Source organism: Homalodisca vitripennis, unplaced genomic scaffold, assembly GCF_021130785.1.
Source record: "Homalodisca vitripennis isolate AUS2020 unplaced genomic scaffold, UT_GWSS_2.1 ScUCBcl_1748;HRSCAF=5759, whole genome shotgun sequence".
Classification (NCBI taxonomy): Eukaryota; Metazoa; Arthropoda; class Insecta; order Hemiptera; family Cicadellidae; genus Homalodisca; species Homalodisca vitripennis.
This window is the reverse complement of record NW_025777901.1, coordinates 19,554-42,682: the sequence shown is the minus strand read 5'-3', so window position 1 is coordinate 42,682 and position 23,129 is coordinate 19,554. Positions and strand designations below refer to the sequence as shown.

The 23,129-nt window shown below is 36.1% G+C and overlaps 1 protein-coding gene across 1 annotated transcript in view; it reads right to left on the bottom strand.

Annotated features, from left to right (window-relative positions):
- Positions 1-23,129, bottom strand: part of LOC124371657 (GPI mannosyltransferase 4-like) — a 36,697-nt gene that overhangs the window by 5,488 nt on the left and 8,080 nt on the right. Inside the window, exons 4-6 of the mRNA XM_046829995.1 lie at positions 14,778-14,943; positions 8,855-9,122; positions 10-283 (exon numbers count right to left, since the gene is read on the bottom strand). Coding sequence (XP_046685951.1) covers positions 10-283; positions 8,855-9,122; positions 14,778-14,943 — 708 coding nt within the window. The remainder of the gene's footprint in view (positions 1-9; positions 284-8,854; positions 9,123-14,777; positions 14,944-23,129) is intronic.

Sequence of the window (23,129 nt, the reverse complement as noted above, 5' to 3'; positions counted from 1 at the left end):
TGTTGTTACCTGTAGAGCAGGCTGAGGACAGCACATATGGCCGCTACACCCAACACGTTGTACAACAGAGGTACATTCAGCAGCAAGTGTGTGACTCGAGGGTGCAGACCATGGTTCGCCAGATTGCTCGTGTACGCATTGTACTGTATGAAGTTGTACGGAGTCATCACAAAGTTGCTCTCCAGGCTGATCTTCTTCTGTATAATTTCATTCCAAGTCAAATATCCGAAATAAAACGAATCCACTAAGATGAGGAATACTGTCATTGGCAATGCACACAGACCTAGAAACGTTGAGAAAACCTTTTACTGAAAAATGCTTCTTAGGTGTATGCTAAGATTATTAGAATTATGATATATATTTAATAATTTTTAATACGGTACTGAATGAACGTTACCCTACTTACGACAAACACATTTTCAACTTCTGGTAGTACAGTTCATCTACGTTTTATGGTTCACCTGCAGTCGAAAACGTATTTTTCATAAATAAGGTAAGGTTAATTCATTTAGTACTGTAGTAAAAATTGTTAATTTAGTATGGTGAATGGAAACCAGTTACATCTATTTTATATATATATATATATATATATATATATATATATATATATATATATATATGTATATATATATATATATATATATATATATATATATATGTATATATTCATTAAATTTGCATAAGCGGCAATAGCCTGAATTAATTTTTAATAAATATTGAACCACAAAAAGTACTTGCTCCGCCAGGACTCGAACCCGGGTCTCTCACTTGCAGGGCGAGCATGTTACCACTACACCAGACCCCTTACTTTTCATGATTTAATTGTTTTGTATTTGAGCGTTTCTGTTATATAAGTGCTTAAAATAAGAAAACTAATAGACAATAGACAAATCTCTTTATTTACATGATCGTAAAGAACAGTATAGCGTCAAATATTTAAAACAGTCATAACTCAGAAATAAAATTTAGAAGAGATAAGTAGAGCAATTTTGGAAAAGTTCATCTGAGATGTGCACTCCTTGCTCTCTCAATAAATTCCTCCAGGCTGTAGATGGTTTCGGATATGAGCCAGCTACGTAGTCTCTGCTTTAAGGAAATGTGATTCCCCTTCTTGATTTCAGGTGGTAGTAAATTGTACAGCCTTGCACCGGCGTAGGACGGTTTCATGGCGAAAAGGCTCATTCTGTGTGCTGGAAGGGCAAAATCATCCGCAAATCTGGTGTTGTGGTTGTGAACATTGGCGTTCCTGGGCAACCCAAGGCTACTGGCATACAGGATGACTTCCATTATGTATAAAGATGTCACAGTTAAAATTCCCAATTGCTTAAAAGCAATCCTGCAGCTCTCACGATATTGAAGACTGGCCATGCACCTAACTGCCTTCTTCTGGAGTACCAGCACCCGCTGGAGGTTACTGGCAGAGGAGGCACCCCAAAGAATGATCCCATACCTAATGTGGTCTCAAATAAAGCAAAATAGGCAGTTTTAATCGCTGGACTGGTGCAGGTCGCTTTGACTCTTTTCAGAGCAAATAGAGAGGAACTCAGCTTCTGGCATAAAGAGTCGATTTGGCTACGCCATGAGAGCCGGTCGTACAAGTTAAACCCAGGTGTTTAATGGATGTTACAGATTGTAAGTTGGGTAGGTAATATACATCATTCTTATGTCGCCCTACTGACAGTTGTTTTGTTTTGTCTTCATTAAGTACAAGGTCGTTGTTAATACAATATTCATGTGCCATATTCATCGCAATGTAGGTTGATATCTCCAATTCTTCAACTGATCTGTTGTTAGTGATCAGGACGGTGCCATCAGCATACATGATAGGGAGGCAGAAGGCCTCTAAGTATCTAGTAAGGTCTTCAGTATAGAGCACAAACAGCACTGGACCCTGTACCGAACCTTGAGGAACACCCCTATTTACTCTCAGGGGAGATGATCTGGCTGTTTTTGTTTGTCCATTTTTGAGCTGCTTCAGCTCTACTATTTGCTTGCGGTCGTGAAGGTAATCTCCAAACCAGTTCAAGGCTGTGTCTGTTATTCCCAGTGATCTCAGTTTTTCTACTGTTAGGCCATGGTCGAGGCAGTCAAAGGCCTTGCTAAGATCTAGGAATACGTTGACCACAGTATTTTCAGCTTCCAAACTGTCAATAATGCACTCAACCAGATCCACCAGGGCAGTCGTTGTTGACTTTCCAGAAATGAAACCATGTTGGTTTTTGGGAATAAGAGAATTTTGCTGTAGGTGGTTTAGTAGTCTGGATAACACGACTTTCTCGATAATTTTGGATACCACCGGGACAAGTGATATTGGCCTATAGTTTTGTAATTCCTTTTTACTTCCCTTTTTGTGAAGAGGGTGCACTTTTGAAATTTTTAATTTTGATGGAAAAACACCTTGGGCTAGGGATTTATTTATTATGTTTGTTAGTGGCAAGCAGACTTCTTCTTTACAGATCTTTAACAACTTGGGCGGGATATCATCGAACCCTGTAGAAAGCTTTGGTTTCAATGCTTTAATGGTCTTAATTACCTCTTCAGTATTTGTCGGCTGAAAAATGGAGAGTATTATGTTGGGCCTATGATCAGTTATGGTACTTACAACAGACATTGTACCGTCAACAGGGCTAGCATTTCTGATTGTGGCATCCGCAACATTAACAAAGAAGTCATTAAAATGGTCTGCTACTCTATTGATGTCCTGGGTAGTTTTCCCCATGATCTCCAACTTCCAATCCATATTCCTGTCCTCTCGGCGTGGTGCTCTTTCACTATTAATGATGCTCCATATTGCTTTACTCTTATCTGTGGCATTTGATATAAGGTCTTCACTGGCTTCTTGTCTGATCAATTTAAGCTTCAGGTCGTACTCCTTTTTCTTCAGGGAAGCATCTATTTTGTCTTCTTGAGTGCCACTGATGATAAACCTTTCTTGGGCTCTAATAAATGTTTTCCTTAGTTCTTCGGACTCTAGGTCAGTAATACCTCTTTTGTTTTGCTTTCTTCGGGTGAGCTTGTAGGGACAAGTTGTGTTCAGCGCCATGAGTAATGTGTTAATTTTGAAATGATTTATTAGCCCAATAGAACATTACAATGTTATAAGGCTCGTCAAGAAAATAATAACACTAAATACTAAATTAACAATTAAAAAAAATACTAACTACAACACAAACACAAGTCATATAGCTAATACGGTGGTATGATATTTCACATCTTAATTATTTTCTGGTGAATTCGGACGAAAATCGTCACAAAAGTATAAATTTCAGTTTGAAGCATGTATTCTTTAATAGTTTTTTTTGAAAGCCTTTAATGTAGGAATCTCTCTCTCCATGCTAAAGGTAATTTGTTTAAAAAAATGCTGACTATTGTAAGAGAAAGATGTTTTAAAATGGGCTGTTCTGTGTATAGGAACAGGTAGAAAATAACTATTACGTGTTGTGTAGTTATGATGGGAGATAAAGGGATTGGACTGTATTCTTTTATATGTTTGAGTTAAAACTTCCATTATGTAAATACTCTTACTGTTAAAATTTGAAGATTAAAAAATGTCCTCTACATGATTGATTAAATTTCAAATTTCCTAGAATTCGGATTGCTCTCTTTTGAGTTTTGAAAAACCTGTTCAATAAATGGTGAACTTCCCCAGGAAACAATTCCATATCTCAACACAGATTCGAAATAGCCAAGATAAATAGTTTTTTGCTGTTCTTAAGTCAGTCAAGTCTCTAATTTTACGAATAGCATAACATGCTGAATTTAGTTTCCCATTTAACTGACTGATGTGATTTTCCCATCTAAGATTGTCATCTAAAGTAACACCAAGAAATTTACAATTTTTTGTAGAAGTAAGTTTACTTTGGTAAAAAGTTATTTCAAGTTGTTCTCTAAAGTTTCTAATTAAAGTGAAAATTAAGTATGGATGTTTTGGAAATATTTAAGGATAGTTTGTTAGCTTTAAGCCAGTTAAAAATCAAAACTAATGTTATCATATAATTTTTGAGATAGTTCAGTTTTATTGTCAGATTTAATCAAAACTAGTGGTGTCATCAGCAAAGAGAATTAATTTGTCACATAAATTGAACTGCTTGGGTAAGTCGTTTATAAAAATTAAAAATAATATTGGACCTAAAACTGACCCTTGGGGTACGCCTGCCTCCAAATAGCGGGCAGGAGATAGATATTTATGGACAGAACCAGCACTGTTTCGAACTATCTCTACAAACCTGGCTGCGATCCCTCAGAAAGCTACTAAACCAATTGAGAGCAACTCCTCTGATGCCATAATACTCCAATTTATTTAACAAAATTTCATGGTCTACACAATCAAAAGCCTTCTGGAGGTCACAGAAACAGGCCACAGGTCGACTGTCCCTGGTCCAAGGCAGTTAGCACATAATCAGTTAAACTTATGATAGCATCTGAAGTTGACAAATTAGATTGAAAACCAAATTGATTTTTATTTATTATTGAGAATGATTTTAAAAAATTTTCAAGCCGTAATTTTACAATAGTTTCTAATAATTTTGAAAAAAAACTGAAAGAACTGAAATAGGTCTGTAATTTTCTGCAAGATTTGAATTATTGTTTTTAAATATTGGAGTTACTCTGGCTACCTTGAGACATTCAGGGAAGACTCCGTGAGTCAGGGAGCTATTCACCAAAGAGCAAAGAGGTTTTTTGACAGGATGTGGATGTGTTCCTTCAATATCCTTGGAGGTATTCCATCCAGGCCTGGTGACTTACTTGATTTAAATTTACTTATAAACTTCAATTATCTCTTTTTTCACAAACAGGATAGAGATAAAATGAACCATTAACAAATGGATTTGGCAAAAAATTTTGTGGATCGTAATGCCTTGAATTCAGCAAGTCAAGTTGGTTTGAGATAATATGAGGTACACTTGTGAAGTGCCTGTTAAATGCTATTGCAAACATCCATTGGCTCAGTAATATCTTGTCCATTAACAATTAGATTAATGTTTTTTACAGAAGCGAATGATTTAGTCTCTGAATTAATGAAGCTATTGTATGCTAAATCAGCACTTTCAGTGTCGTAAACCTTGCTCAGCTAGAAGATTCTTAAGTGCTGTTAGGTTCTGTGTGCTGAAGTGACGTCTATAAGATGAGGAGTTCTTTTTTATTTTGGACTGGACATCAATACTTGTTAGTTGCGCAGTGTGATCAGAGATCCCGTTGTTTATCACGTCAACATGAACCATACGGTTGTTGAGATTAGTGCCCACAATGTCAATTGATGTTCTGGAGATCTTGGTGATTCTTGTAGGTGGAAGATTAAATCTATTAATGTTGTAGGTGGCCAACATTTCCCTCAAACTAATATTGTCGTTTTTGTTGTTTGAGTGTTCCAAGCCATCTACATTGAGGTCCCCAACAATACATATGCCACCGTTATTTGCAGGGATGGTGTCTAGAATACTGGACAGAAGATCAAGTGCACTTTGAAGTGGAGCACTTGGAGGTCCATAAATGCCAATGATGTACAAGTGTCGTCCCCTACTGATTGATAGTTTTACTGCCGCTGTTTCACACACTAGTTCTGTGCTAAGTCCCTCGATGTTCAGACTCTCAACTGTATTGGCCAGGCTATTGAGTTTGTAGATGGCTACACCTCCTTTTTGGTGGTTGCTTCTGCCAAAGGCAGCCACCAGTGAGTAGTCTGTAAGTCTTGAAGGCCAAATAGTAGTCTAAAATATGACTGGAAGGCCAAATACCTGCCAAATGACTTTTAACATTTATTAAATTTGTATAAATAGCAGTAGTCTGAATTATTTTTTAATAAATACTGAATCGCAAAAAAAAACACACACACACCAATAACATAATCTTATTTTAATAACAGTTGATTCAAAGGAATTTTGTGAATGAATACATAACAAGACTTCAAAAATTAACTATTAGATTGGTAAACCAACAAAAATATGTACAGCAAAAGCAGTTTCATTCATAATAAATTTCAAAAACTTAATAATCTAATCTAAGTAAGGATAGTTTTGGTACTACAGTCGCCTTCCTCCAGAGTGGCGTCTGACCTACTCTCACTAAATACATCAATGTCTTCTCAGGTTATAGGTCTGATCACGGGACATGGTCACTTGGGGAAGCATCTTCACAGAGTCGGCATCCTTCAGGAGGATCCACTCTGTAGAATGTGTGATGAGCAGGATGAAACTGCTGAGCACCTGCTCTTTGATTGTCCTTCAATAGCAAGGGAGTGGTATGCCATCTTTGGTAGTTTGGACAAGGGTGGTGAATTTCCCCAGGAGGACCTGATAGGTTGTTTTCTGCGGTTTGTGGAACTGCTGAAATCATAGACTGGTAGGCCTCGTGGTGTGCTTCCGGGGTGTGCAAAAGGCCCTTGAGGCTCAAGTGCACGGCAGTAGACCACCCCATAGAAGAAAACGGTTGTTTAAGCACAACTAACAGCACCTCAAAGATAACATTTCACTCCAAGTAATAACTTATAGCAAACTTCTCTAAAAATCTGTTCTTAATAATTTGTGTTGTACTGCAGGAAAAAGTATTAGTAATTTTTTGTGCATAGTTTATTTTGCCTTCATTCCCTGATCAAGAAAATATATATACATACACAGGTATGAGAAGCCTTCTCCTGTCAAAAGGCAACTAAGAAGGGGTTTTATAACAGTCTCTTTTGATTTACGGTAAAAGTTAGATAGTAACTTTGTCATTGATATCTTCATTACAGTTTGACTGAAATAAGCACTCCATACTTAATATCTGCTAACACGTACAATTAAAAGTATATTTGTACTAAAGCTTTCAATTTTCTTCTCTGGATATTTTCTTACTCTATGCTCAACAGCCAGGTAAGGTGGAAATAAACAAAGTTGTTACTATCAAGCTTACTTTATGCTTTCAAGGCTAGTGTAAACAAATTGATAAAGTAAGTAAACATATGGTTGTGGTATCATAAAAAATGTTAACACAGAACAGTTGACTATATTTAACTGGCTCTTTCAATTAATACTTGTTTCCTGTAATGGAGCTTTAGAAACCAAGATGGGATTTTTCTCAACTTCAGAGTCCAGCAGGTCATAGCCTGGAAGGACTAGAAATAGAAATAGCCCTATGCATTTACCAGGTACCCTAAGTATGTCCATGTAAAATTGCAATAAAATCGGCCCAGTGATTTTAATGTGATTTGAGTCAAAAACACACAGACAGACACAATTCATTTTATATAATGGTGCAGAAGTATAGACTTAATTACAAAATAATTAAAAAAATTTCATTCTATTAATGTAACATAAGGCCAAATTGCTTATAGTGTATAAAGTGTATTGATTTTATATTATAATTTACTGATGGTAATTAAAAAAAACATATTTTTACAGAGTAATGTGTTACCAAATACATTTTGGTAATAGCAATAGAGGTAAAATGGGGTTTTAAGTGAGTCAACACGTTTTTAAAATCAGAAATGTGTAGTTTTTACCAACAATTTACTACAAACATGGGCAAATAAATACTTTTCTGCTTGAATTAAAACAAATAGAAAATTGTGATTTCTTGGGTGTATTATACTCAGTACGGTCAGGTAGGAGTAGAAATCTCAGAAGGGCAGTTAATTGCCAATCAAATTAATAAAGAAGGAGAACTGTAAGTTGAAATTGATTAATTGTATGCAGCCTACCACTACTATCTCGTCAATTTATGTCAGAAAATTAAAAAACATTAAAAAAACAGCCAAAATATTGGTATTTAAGATTGAATTCAGTCCACTTGACTTTTTTGATTTATTGTTCCAAATAACTTCAGATTAAATTATTAAAAAAACAAGTACTTAACATTTATAGCATTCATTTTTTAGACAAGATATTACACAGATAGGGATGTAACACTACCATTATCAATTAGGGAGTGTGCTTGCCTCACATGCACGCATCCCCACACTCGCATAAGTATAGCCAGCCAGCCCAGTACCTGCAGATTTCTGCGAATATGTGTGGCACGTTACTATGTTTTTCATTCTGAAGTGGCAATCAGTGTACTGCTATCGTTTATGCTTCATTTTTCTTATAGTGATGTTTATAATCACTTGGTGTGGGTGTGTAACACTAATTGGCCCAGTTGCACTTAATAATTGATAATGGTGTAATAAACAGGAAGGAAATGAGGAGGAGGGGACAAGAAGATAATGATATTAACCTCTTAACTGCCACACCCCTGTTAACATGGGCGATCCCACTTTTGCGTACAATTGCCATGCCCGTGTTAACTTGTTTCAAACAGCTGCTTCGCTACATGATGCGAGACAGCTGTAAAATGATACACAATGGCCTCTAGTAGTGCTTATTTGAACTATTACAAATCCACAGCACTGTTGTCTAATTGCTACTACACTCTGACGGTCACTAAGGAACTACCAAGGAAGCACATGGTGTCATTTTACCTGGACGTTAAAAACAACATTATTGGTTTATAGTTTTTCAATTGCGTTTTGGAAGTTGTTACTGCACGTTTTTTGTTTGCTATTTTAATTGATGCTTTATTATGACCTGACGATTCAACAGATTCTGATGACAGTTCAGTAAATAAAGATATCGCTAAAGTTGAGCATGGTGGGTAAGAATCACGCTACATTTGCGCTGACTATGGAGTAGCTCTGAGCGCGGCAAATAAACCCGGCAGTAGTAGCCTGTAACAACACTGCACTTAAAGGGTTAACATAATAAAACAAATGATTCAAAGTGTTTCCAATCTTACATTCATAAACACGAATAAAATGCACACTTTGTCGGTAAGCTTTTAAAACAATACAATTTAACCGTGACAATAATAGACTAAATTATTCTATTTATGATATACCTACCCAGCAAGACTATTCTCAAGTGGAATTCTGGCAATCCGATATTTTTAGACCCTAGACCACGATGGAGCCAGAAAAATATTGGCGTAAAAGCGAACGCGATAAACGTCGGCCTGTTGAAGACCCCCAGCACAGAAATGCTTGCTATTATGAGGCAGCTGCTGAAGGAATGTCCAGGCAGTGACTTTCGAAGTCTGTTTAACCTCACTTTTTCTCTCATATTTTCTGCTTTATTGTAACACTCTTGCAGGTACTCATCCTGATAAATCACCTGAAACATAAAATATAAAATCAGTATTAGCACTAAATCTACGTCTCTTATTCTCCTCTTTTTACTCTTTAACTGATTTTATTTCATTAGAAAAATCAAAGTATAATTGATTATCCTTATTTTAAATAGCAAATAAAGAAGCCTTAAAATAAAATAGCTCTGTTTTTGTCAGCAGAAGCTGGAAAATAAGGGTTCAGATAACATTATGAAATGCTAACAAAATGTAATGTCTTTCCTTTAACCCATTGAGGAAGCAATTAACCTAGCCTGTCTAGGACTGAATGTTTAAATTGATTTTGGCAAAAAATGCATGTATGTACTAAAATTAAAATATTAATAGAATAAGTTTGGATACAGATGAATTAGTCAATCTTTCAAGACATTTTAGTCTGTTTGGTTGCTCTACAATAGTGTTGCTTTCTTCAAATAACTTTTTATTTAATTTTTTTTAGTGTACATTTAAAAATATTTTGAGTAAAAAACACAAAATCAAAAGCAAGTGTCAATATTTTATTAATGTTTTTGTTTATCTGTTAAAAAAAATTTAAATTCAAAACAGCACAATGATTTTTACATGAAAAACCAGCGTTTATTGGATTACTTAATTATAAAGCATAATAACAAAACAATCAAAATTCACTTACATTTTTTCACTTTTTTATGATATTATGACAAGCTCCTGAGTTAGTTGTCTGGGAGATGAGATAAAACTGTTTGTTACATTCAATTGTTATTAAAATGATAATTCAAATAAATTATTTACATTACATACAATGACTATTTATTTATTTTTTATAATTCACTTTTGTGTCAGTCTTTGAGTATCTTTGATATTTCAATATCACTGTCCAAGTATCTGTCTACTTCTGAAGTACGCAAATTGTCTTGTTCCATGAGGTAGCGGAAGAACTAAAAAACTGATTCAGCAACTATAAACAGTTAAACACTAATCATTGAGAACACAATATACAGAATGTAAGAAAAACATTAAAGTGACGAAAATTGAGCATATGGCAAAATGTAAACAATAACAAAATAAGCTATTATTTGTGGTTCCAGTGTGCAAACATAACAAATCGAAACAGAATAATTGCTTATAAGGATGCACGAGGGCACAAAACTGCGATCTAGCAGAAAAACAAACAAATACGTGATCGTTAGCGTCTAAGAAACGATCTTTTCTTTCATGAAGAGAAAGAGCACAACGAGTGCCGCTCAGGCAAATTCCCCAATGGGTTAACTGTATTAGTACATAGAAATTTTATTTAAATGAACAAAGATAACAAATATACTGAAAATACAACACTGAAATCTCTATATCATCTATATTCTGCTATATGTATTATTCAACAATACAATAAACTAATCACACAAAGAATCTATACATGTATGAAAGAACTTACTTTGGTTTACATGATTCTTGCTACGAACAATCTAAATAAAAGTAGGTATTTTAGTTTACCTTCCTCTTAGTGCAACATCTAGAACCTGCTCATCTGAAGAGATAAAAAAAGCGACAAAGAAGCTCAAAATGAATTCTCAACATCATTTTGACATTTCTCATTTGTGCAAGTGATATAACAATGAAAATACCTCTTCACCTAAATTATACTGTATTTTGTAGTCTACGTGTCTCTGATGTCGAAACGACGTAAAGAGTTCACTTTGAATTTCTTTGTCAATCTCTTCAGATGAACACGACTCCAGATTTCAGGAGTCAAGTCTGTGACAGTGTCAGATTCCAGACGCTGCACTAAGAGGAAGGTGGACTGGAGCTAAACTCAACATTCACATTGAATCAACCCTTCCCACCATACCTACGTTATGTGTAGGGGTTTCTCAATTAGAAAGTTAACAGGTTGAGACTCTGACCACTTTTTGAAGGCCACTTTGAGTGGCCATTTACAGTGTATTTATATTACACGAGTTGCACTGTAATTGCTGTGTGGTTAGCAACAAAGTAGGAGCAAATATACATATAGTGTTAATTAAATAATAAGTACTATTTGAAATTGATATGATACACATAGGCTCTATCTGTAAATTTCAATTAGTATTTACTATCTGAAATATAATAAAAGGAATCAGTGTGTTACTGTTTGTTATTAGAATATTGTTGTTATTAAAATATTTTATATTAAACAACAAATTAAACCATTCTTCAACCTTAATATACTAGTTTTTGCTGCTAAAATAAACTAGCATGTTAAATTTATATAAAATAACAAATTTTCAACATTTTAAAATAAAGTGTTGTTAATTGTAACTAAAAATTATAACAAGATAACAATTAATTTACTGACATTGTGTTATGGAAAACTTAAACAAGCACCAGAGTGTTTAGATTTATTTTAACCTTGGAACTGGCAATTGACATTATAATGTCAATCTGACACACACACACGCGCGCGTGCGCGCGCGCACACACACACACACACATATATATATATGTTTTGACAGTTCATATAGTACATAAGTCAACACTACCACCGCTAATTTGTACCATTTCAAACAGAATGAGTTGCTGATTTCAATGATAAAGCTTTTTTTTTGCTCTTTTAGCAACATTGATGTTACAGTGACATCATAAACTTGCCAGAACAATCGTCGTTATCTAGCATTTTGGAGCAGGAGTCTGTCGTTTTTGTCTTTAGATTTAGACCTAGACACAAAAAATATTTATTTCATGAGATTAAGGTAAAACATTTAGGTACTTCCCACCACTTTTAAAATATAAAAAAATAAAATTTAGGAATTCGGTTATTAATTAATTTATTGTTTTTGTAATATTATAAATATAATTCTCTAAATTTTGGTATATTTTGGAAATATTGAGTGTAAGAATTATATTTTTGTAATAATCGTAGTCATAGTAACAAATTTAGCCTTTTATGTACTTTTTGTTTTTTACAATATATTCCATTTTTCTTCAAAGCGAACCTAGATACCATTATATATTTTCTGAAACTAGATAAAATGAAAAAATACATTAGCTATCTCAGATTCTAATATTTATTATATTTTATCAGGTGCAGTCCCACCATCTAAAAAACAATTAAAACACAAACTTTTTGGTTAGTCATATTTTTTAATGGTTTATGCATAATGTTGTTAGGCCTATACCATAATTATCTCCCTATTATTTATAATGCATTATCTCCTGAAAAATAATGTATTACACATAGTAAAAATGTATTTTTTACAAAATATTGAAGTACGGGTACAAAACACAAACACGGGTACAAAAAATGGCTGCTATCTGAGGAAAAAAAATGACTGCTAGCTCCAGGGTTAATCATGTCTGAGAGTAGTAAACTAGTACATGTAGACCGAGCAGCTTCTTACATAACACAATAACATACATACGCACAACACATCACACTGACAATAACAGGGTTAAATGCAATATAAAACCATTAATGTTGGATAATGTGACAAAGGATATAATAAACGGCAGAAAAACATTCACTGTTAATGGACTAAGTTCATTTTCTTATTATGGAAAGGAAAAATATATTATGATGATCACAAACTGGACATACAGATAGTGCAATGATCACAGGATGGAAAACTCCTACGTAGAACATTATTAAAACTGTTGCATAGGATTACTTTTTTAATTTTCAGTGATTCTGGGAAAACATCAAACAGCCTGAACAAATAGAAAATTCCACAGCTTCCTTTTTAACCTGCTGTAAGGTTTCTGTTTGAAGAAATTTTCCCCAAACGCCAGCACAATAATACCATACGTGTCTACACCCCAGTAAACATGCCACAGGTTTTTAGAAGTATCGAAATTCCCGTAAGTAGTGAAATAAGGTCCAAAATCTAGTGTTTCTAATCTTTTGGTTATTTAAGCTCTACCCATGATGCACTCTACAGTGGTTACTTCTAAGTGACCCTTCTAGTTCTAAAGTAATATAAAAAAAAACAAAGATCCCAAGTTGAAGCCTTGAAGCACTCCAATGAAAATCTCATCTCACCAATTTATTTTTCAGTCGAAGCTTAAAATAAATGTTCCAAACATGTTACCTTCTTTAAAAGATTGGTTGAGTAATAGTGATATACTCTTATTATTCACAGATATAATCCTGTTTCTTTCTTCACTAGAAAAGATAATTCAAGGTGGTTTACTCATCTTGGTCAGAAATAGTACTCCAGTTGACTTGGTTCATGAACTGTGTGACCTATCCAGAGAATATTTTTTTTAATGCGCTGTGTATGATACTAATACAACCACAGAAAATTAAAAATCCCTTGATATTATATGATTTATCAAACATAAAAATTACGAATTTGGTTCAGATCTCCCTTTTTTTCATGGATGATAAACTCACTAAAGTAACCCTTAAATGCATGCATACCCGATTGTTTGTAGGGATTTCAATACAAATATTATACATGGTGATAAATCAAATAAAACTTTATACTTTAAAATAGTTGTCTTACACCGAATTTTAAAAATCACAGCTTATATACTATCTTAGGTGACATAATCATAACTCACGTTCCTTAAAAACTTGCCAAAGTCATCATTAAACAAATCTAAATTATATTTGCAGTGCTACTACATGAATTACTCCAAAATATATACAACAGGTCTCTCATATGAGAAGTATAATCCTTAGCTCTTAGACTTATATTTGTCACTGACATCAAAAGCAAGCATAATGAGCTGAAAGAGCAGGAAGTTGAACCTTCTTGCAATGTGAATGTAATCTAACCAGCTCTAAAATTTCCCTAATTATCCACAAAAAGTATTTTCTTAATGCATAAGATTGATCACAGCACCTTTGTAACCCTATTCTACCATTGCAGGTGACGTTGGCACAGACAAATTAATGCTTTTAGATGAAAATTTATCTATCCATTTCAACGAGACTTCTAAATTTTAAAATAATGCTTAGGCCTAATGTTCAATAAACCTTTTGCGAACAATTAGTACCGGCATGAAGTACTTACTCTTTACCCTACTGCTCAACATCTCACATAAAAACAAAAAGATGAGTTTTACAAGTAAAAATACCTTCTACCATTTGCTGTAGTTCAGAAGTATGCGGTTCATTTTAGCTCACCCTACAGCAGAAACAATAGTTGATTGCAGAGCTAAATGGTCTCTTACTCCAACTACCAGTCGACAAATCTTAATATCACTATATTAATCATAAAAAACTAAGGTCCCAAGTTAGAGCCTTGAAGCACTCCTGACTTGCCAATGATACTCTCAGATTACACTCCACCACTGATGAATATCCTTTCTAAAAAAGAGATGATTTGATCCTGCCAAAAAATCCAAAATATGGAAGCTTTCTAAAAATTTTTTTAAAAGAGGATAAAAGAGAAAACAACTGCTTTGTGGAATTAAAAAAGCGATAGTAGCGGTATCAACTTGATCTTACCTAAACTGCAGGATCAGACACTGATAAAAATAAAGGTATACTGTTGGCAATAAACGACTTTTCATGAAGGCTGGTGTAGAGAGATGAGATGCAAAACTCTCCAATGAAAACTACATATAATTTGTCTGAATATCCTTGGTATCATGCCTAAAACATGTAGGCTAATTAGTCTAAAAATTAGAGAGAAAATTTAGAGTTTGTGTAACAATAATTATTCTGAATCAAAATGTTGATAAAATGTGCCAAAACCAATTACCTGATCAGATCTATGCATACAGTCTGCAACAAAATAAATCAAAACCGATGTAAGAGTCATCTCGATGGTGTTTGAGAATGTGCGAGTGCCGTACACTAGCAGCACGTAGGAACTTGCTAGAGTCAATAGTCTTGCTCTATAGTTCTGTCCATAAATATTGCAAATCCTGAAACAAAATGTGCAATATACATCAATAGTGCCAAAACTTGTGAGTGTCTGTAATTAATATGTAATTAATATTAATGGTGTCTGTAAACATACAAGTGTCATACACTAGAACCACATAGGGCCTTGTTACAGTCAATAACCGTAATCTATAATTCAAATACGTTTTTTTTTTTTTTTTTTTTTTTTTTTTTTTTTTTTGCGTTGGGATATTGGGGTGGATTCAGAGATCCTCACACGTCAACCTGAGCTTATTGTATGCCCCTTTGATGTTAGAGGGGTAAGCCTATCTTTGTGCCCTTAATTAGGCTAACAAGCTTTTCCCCGATACTAGCATCTGGTTCGTCGCCTGGTTGTTTATCACCGAAAAGAGCCCTTCTCCTTGCTCCCAGTCTCTCACAGTCCAGTATTATGTGTTTTGCAGTCTCTTCAGACTTATTGCAGAGTCTGCACTCCAAGTCCTCATTTCGTAAACCTAGAGTGTTTAGGTGCTTCCTGAAGTGGCCGTGTCCAGTGATCAAGGCAATCACTTGCTTAACCTGATCCCTGCCCAGCCCCATCAGCTATCTGGTGAAGCCGGAGCTAGTCAGTAAGCAGTCTTTTGCAGAGTGCTTGTCCTTGGTGACTCTGCCACCGCAAGCGGTGTGTCTTCTTGGGCCATTTATTTATACTTTGGTAAGCAGCTGACTTGCTTATACCACAACTCGGTTCTGGACCAGTGTATGGCATGCTTGCTCCGCTTTTGGCAAGCTCATCAGCGCATTCGTTGCCACCTATGCCTGTATGGCTCGGTACCCAACCAAGACGTACAAAGTTGCGTGATCCAAGCTTGCAGAGAGTGTCGAAGCACTCCCACACAAGCTTGGATGAAATGCTGTTGGAGTCAAGAGCTTTAAGAGCTGCCTGACTATCTGACATTATGACATTACGTTTTGAGTACAGAAACATGGTTTTAAACTATTTATAAATTTAGTTACATTAAAAACACCTTAATTGTGTTATTCTAAAAGAAGGCATTAAATAATTAACTAGTATTTTTGTAATTAGAAAATATTAAACTTTAGAATACAGTAATCCAGTTTAATCCGGCATCTTATAGTTCGATATTAAAAAAGTAACATGTAAAGTAACGGCACATTAATCATTTAGACAATACACAATAGACAATATGCTTTATTAACAACATCATCAAGACATGTTACAGAGTCAAACAGTTTTTAAAAGTGAATTGTATTATTAAATGAGAGGTCTATTTAAAATTCATCATTCCATGAGAAGAACTCACCGAGCGTGTAGTATGCGTGGTCTTGCAGCCAACACCGTAAGGTTCTCTTTATAGCTCTTGGGTTGTCTTTCAGATGATCTGGTAGCTTGTTGAACAGTTTCATTCCAGCATATGATGGTTTTTTTCTCGTACAATGCTGTTCTATGGACTGGTAGAGTGTAATCCCCTGCTTGTCTAGTGTAGTGGCCGTGGAGATCTCTTTGTTTTGGAGGATTCTTAGTTATGCAGTAAAGTATGGTTTCTATGATGTAAATGGATGTTACTGTCAATATTTTCCAGTTTTTGAAGATGTTTCTGCAGCTCTCTCTAGGTCCTATTCCAGCCATTAACCTTATTGCTTTTTTCTGCATCACCAGAACTCTGTGGAGATAGCCAGCTGAAGAAGCACCCCAGACTGCTATTCAATAACGCAGGTGGCTTTCGAATAACGCATGATATGCTGTTCTCGTGGCTTCATGAGTACTAGTTGTCTTGGTTCTCTTTAATGCAAACAATGCTGAGTTAAGCTTTAGGCAGAGGCTGTCTATATGGTTTTTCCAGCGCATGTTCTCGTCAAGTATTATGCTAAGATGTTTAACTTCATCAGCTGCTTGGATATTTGGTAGTTCAGTTACAAGGGCCTTTTTACTGCCTAGAGTCATTTGTTTTGTATTTTCTCATTGAGAACGAGGTCGTTTCTCATTGTATATTCTTGAGCCATGTTGAAAGCTATGTATGTGTTAATTTCCAGTTGTTCAGTATTTCTATTTGCTGCAAGCAGAACTGTGTCGTCTGCGTACGTGATCATTTGACAATATTCTCTCAAGTGTTCTGGAAAAGTCATTTATAAATAAAATAAACAAAACTGGTCCAAGGACCGAGCCTTGTGGAACTCCTCCTCTCACTGGTAGGGGGTGAGATTGTAGTGATTGTGTGAGTCCCTTGGTTGTTTCCTTTAGTTCCAATATTTGCTTTCGTCCTTTGAGATAGCTTTCAAACCAACTGAGTGCTGTTTGTCTAATACCCACATTTTGAAGTTTAGTCAATATGAGTTCATGTCCAAGGCAATCAAAGGCTTTACTGAGATCAAGGTATAAGCTGGTGATAGTGTTGCTGATCTGCATATTGTCAATTATATATTCAGCTAGGTCAATAATTGTAGTTGTGGTAGATTTTTCAGAGATGAATCCATGCTGCTTGTCAGTTAGTATTTGGTTCTCTCTTAGATACTTTAGGAGTTTAATAAGAGTTACTTTTTCAATTTACTACACAACAATGTTTTTTCCCGTTCATGGTGGACACAGCGTTTAGGTAGGCGTGGAGAAAAGGCTAGGCGTCATATTTGGCCGACTTGGGATGATATTGATTAGACTCGAGTCACGTTACTGACCATGGCCGTCGGCTGTCAGCCTGTTGCACTTTCGTATCAATTCAATTGAGTCTAGTAAAGGTAGGTCAATTTCACAGTTAATGTGCTCAGCACAGGTTTGTGATGGAAGGACGACTCTAAACGACTGACTTCTGTCGCACTGCCTTCTGAGACAGGCAAGCACTGTCTAGAGAGGCTGGTAGTAGCAGTACGGTACGAGGATGTGATGAACCGGGATGAATGCGCCCTCGACCTTGATTGTGTTCCACCCAATCATTATAATGCGTAAACTACGCACAGTAAATAGACTGTTAAAAAAATAGATCTTATAGATCCACATATAACAAGGACTACCTGAAAGTTATATTAGATTAATAAAAACTTGTTTTACTGTGAATGTTTGTTTATTTATAATGCCTACATTATTTCTCTGATATATATCCAATAATCCGGCACATTTGATAATTCGGCATGCGCCAGTCCTGACAGAGCCGGATTAACAGAAGTTTACTGTATATACAAATTTCAAGTAAATTTTAATAATATTCATGCTACAACACATAATCAAACACAGTAACATTAGCAAACAAATATAAATATGTGACAAGCTAAAACAACGAACAGCTAACTGAATATGAACAAACACTTGTTTGGAATGTAAATCCTAAGCAATAAAATAATCAAAACCATTCACCTCTAACTACTGGTCATTTTTTCTAAAATGCTAGGTATGGTTTAAATGGTTCCTTAACCATGGAACTGACAATTGACATCACAATATCGATCTGAATCGATTCTCAAGTGGCAATTGACATTATAATGGATCTGACATGCAACCGTTTCGACAGTTCATATAAAACATAAGTCAACACTACCACGACTATTTATATACCAATTCAAACAGAAAGAATCGCTGATTTAAATGGTGAAATTTTTTTTGCTGTTTTGACAACAGTGATGTCACATTGAAGTAATAAACATGCTAGAACGGTCTCCATCTAGCCATTTTGAAGCAGGTGTCTTGTCTGTTTTGGTCTTTAGATTTAGTCATAAAAGGTTCTTATTTCACAAGATAGTCTTAATTACTTATAAAACAAATTTACTTTGGATCTTTTTAAATTGATATATAGTTTTCTTTTTGTAATTTCATGGTTTTATATGTGATATGTTGTAATTAGTAAGCCTAGGTCAATCTAGGCTATTGTGAAGTTCACTGCACCCCCAGGTTGAGAACCCCTGCCTGATCTAGGCTATTGTGCAGTGCAGTGAAAGTGTTTGGGAGCTACAATATTAGTGATATATCATGGGTATGGTTTATTATGTTGGTCTATAGCTTGTTACAGCTTTGTTTTAAACTCTCATTTCAATAATGTCCCAATATGTTGCTGATTTTTAACATTACAGACATTGTTGACCTGTCAGACTCAAACAAGCAAGGCCTTGAAAGTGACACCTAGGTTTCCCTTAACCCGTCATCAGTCGCACTGGCTTGTGCAACGCCGTTAGTCGCACTCGGTCTTTTTGACCGAAATTTAAAAATGTGAATATTAAAGACAAGCAAGTAATTTTTTCGAGTAAAAACTTTAATTTATTATATTGTTATATGGTTGTTAATTATTATAAAACATCATATTAGCTGTATAATACACATTTTGAAGTCAAATATAAATTTCTACTTGTTCAAAATTGAAAAAATACATTACTCTGTAAATAAGACAATACATTATTATAAAATTATAAAATTCTACTATATGGAGAAATTTATGGAAATAATATTCTAATTCTAGCTACTTTATTAGTAAATTAAAAACAACAATATTTTATAAAGAAATAGTAGTTATCATCAAAAGCTTGTTCTGAAGCGGATTAGTCACTGTCACTTTCTTGTCTTGGCCGACGTTCTGGTCCTGCACACTGCGCACACAACGGATTGGTGTGTTCTCTACAAACAAAGTCCTCCACATTTTACACATCGTGTTTTGGTTCTTCGGCTTTTTTTTTGTGCCACACATGTAGCAACGGCCAACTCCATCCACTGCCTGTCCCTGCCGCTGCACAGCTTGTGCTGGAAGAGCATCACCTCGGATTTCAAATAATTCTCTTATCTTGGTTTTGATATTCTGTGGCATTGAAAATATCTGAACTCTTACCCTCATTTGTTCTGCACAGAGACTCCAAGCTAGATTTTGTAGAAACATTCTTTCTACTGACGTTGTCTTTGGTAACAGCCTTATAAACAATGTAGGCATTTATGCCACTTATGTTTAAAATTGAGAAAAAAACTGTAAGTGGCCATCGTCTGCTGATTTGGGGAGATTGAATAACGTGTTTTTCAATCTCGTCTACTACGTCTACACCCCCCTTTGGTCAAGTTATAGAATGTCAAAATTTCAGGTTTTTGAGCTTCGCCACTGTCCGGATCAATGGCGTCAGATGCATGCATTGTGGACAGTAACGTGACGATTCTTTTTTCTTACTTGGTACGTAAGACACAACAGTGCAGTTTGGTCTGAAAGCAAATATACTACTTCGTACTGGTCGATCTTGTAAAGTATTGAACAGTAGTGGAAGTTGGGGTTTATCTTTACGAATTGTTCCAACTACTGTCAACGATGGATAATCTCTAAGACGGTCAGCCATCGGCACAGACATAAACCAATTATCCATGGTTATGTTTCTACCAGTTCCAGCAACTGGCTGAATCATCCTCTCGACTACATCCATTACTCTATTGCTTTGTCTATTATGGACCAGGCGGCTGTACTGCTGGGTAAATCTCTAATTTGACTGTATAAAATGTTTTGGCACAGCATAATGCAAATATTTTTATGCCATATTTGGCAGGTTTTTTTGGCATATACTGCTTGAAGTATCATCCACCTCTAAATGAATCCAACATTTCATCAAGAGTTAAATACTCACTTGGTGTGTAAGCATTTTGACATCTTTCGACGAATGGATCGAACAATGGCCTTATTATTAGCTAGGTTATCGACCGCCAATCTTTCTTCTCGATCGTCGGATTGTCAAAACGCAATGCTCTGAGCAAAAATGCAAACGCCTTTGGTTCATTACGCTACGAAATATGTCAATGCCAGTGCCATCAGTACTCCATAAATGACTTATATTTTGATGTGATATGACTTCATAACACCATCATAAATGAGCAAACCTAACAAAGATTTAAGTTCGGTAAGAGTTGTAGGTAAGGCGTCACGTTCACGCTCATAGTTTTCTTGGGGCTGCCTGAATCCATTTATTAGTATTTAATACTATTTGTTCAAGTTCTTGATATGGTAAGAATAAAGCAAAGGCATCTGAAGGTGGACCTAATGTTACAAGCGTCTCCCTTGGGTCCTGGAAGCCTTATAACTACATTATGTAGTCGAGCTCGACCTTGAGGTGCTCTTCTTATTTCAGATAAATCTTTATCCCATATAGTAAATTGAATCCTTACCTAGATATTTCTTTCCGTCAGCTGTGTATTCTGGAGCTGCTATTTCTTCGACCTCGATAAGCTGGCACTCCCCCTTGCTGTAGGCCCCCCTCTCCACCTTGTGATTAGCTGTCGCTCCTCGTAGTTGACCTATTGCTGATCTTCTTTCCCCTCCCTGCTGCTCCTTCCGCAGAGAGACCCACTGCTCCTACCGGAGATGGACCGGGTGCTCGTTCCACAGATGGACCCGCTGCTACTTCCGCAGAGAGACCCACTGCTCCTACCGGAGATGGACCGGGGTGCTCGTTCCACAGATGGACCCCGCTGGCTACTTCCGCAGAAGAGACCCACTGCTCCTACCGGAGATGGACCGGGTGCTCGTTCCACAGATGGACCCGCTGCTACTTCCGCAGAGAGACCCACTGCTCCTACCGGAGATGGACCGGGTGCTCGTTCCACAGATGGACCCGCTGCTACTTCCGCAGAGAGACCCACTGCTCCTACGGAGATGGAACCGGGTGTGCTCGTCTCCACAGATGGACCCGCTGCTACTTCCGCAGAGAGACCCACTGCTCCTACCGGAGATGGACCGGGTGCTCGTTCCACAGATGGACCCGCTGCTACTTCCGCAGAGAGAGACCCGCTGCTCCTACTGGAGATGGACCGGGTGCTCGTTCCCGCAGATGGACCCGCTGCTCCTTCCGCAGAGAGACTCGCTGCTCCTACCGGTAGATGGACCGGGTGCTCGTTTCCCAGATGGACCCGCTGCTCCTTCCGCAGAATTGGACCCCGCTGGTCTTCTAAATACACCTAATCCTCTTCCAGGTATACCTAAGACTGCTCCTCGAAGTAGTCCTATTGCTTTTCCACGTGGTGGAAGTGGGGATGATGGGCAGTATCTGGCGTGTTGTCTCAGAAAAAGAACTGACTGATTCCTCCGAATCAGTATCATGTACAACGTCAACTTCCTCGTCATCATTTCTATATAATGACATCATCCTGGACATCTTGAAATAGTTGTCTACAAATTATTTGCTGAAGTTCAAACATTTCTTTGTCTTTCTTCCCGCTCAACACTAAGCAGGAGAGCTGCGATTCTTTCTTCTTCGTTTAGCTCCATTGTGGATAGGTAACTTAGTAAAATGTATAAAAGAAATAACAATTTAATATAAAAAAACACCACCACACCGTTAGTTGCACTCAGTCAAAAAGGACCGTAACAATGTCAAGATTCACCGTCACACCGTTAGTCGCACTCAATCAAAAGGACCGAACAATGTCAAGATTCACCGTCACACCGTTAGTCGCACTCGGTCAAAACGACAGACGCACTGTTTGCCCACTCTCAAGGTCGCTCCGACTCAAACTGCTTTGCTGCCACCCCCACCCCTGCATTGTGTATATCCCCACCAACAAAGTCATGGCGGGAGAAAACCGATCTGACTACAACTCATTGTTTAGTGAATGAAAATGGAGGGCGCCGGTCAAAATGACCGACATGCGACTGATGACGGGTTAATGCTTTTTTATGGAACCCCAAACTAAGCCAATATTCTAAAATTTTCTGTGAAATATTTCCACTTAAAATCATTTCTGAAAATGATTGTATACCCATAGTAACAACTTTAGGTACGTCCCACCACTTTTCAAAACTAAAAAAAGTAAAATTTAGAAATTGGTTATAAATTCATTTATTTTTAGCCCATATATGTCTATATATTTTGGATAAAAGTGTAAGAATTATATTTTTTGTAAATTTTTTAAAATAATTGTATCCATAGTAACAAATTTAGCCTTTCTTGTACTATTTATGGTTTTTACAAAACATTTTATGTTTTCTTCAGGAGAACCTGGAAATTATTATATATTTTCTGAAACTATATAAAATTAACAATAAATTGGGTATCTCAGATTCTAATATTTATTCCATTATCACACTTTACCAAGTGCAGTCCCACCACTTAAAATACTTTTTTTTAGTGTATTAATATTTTTTGTATTGGTTTTTGCATGTTTTTATACCATAACTATCTTCACATTCACCTGTAAAATATAATGTATTAAAAATATAGAGTTATAGTACAAATAAATTTTTTAGAACATTTTTAAAGTACGGGT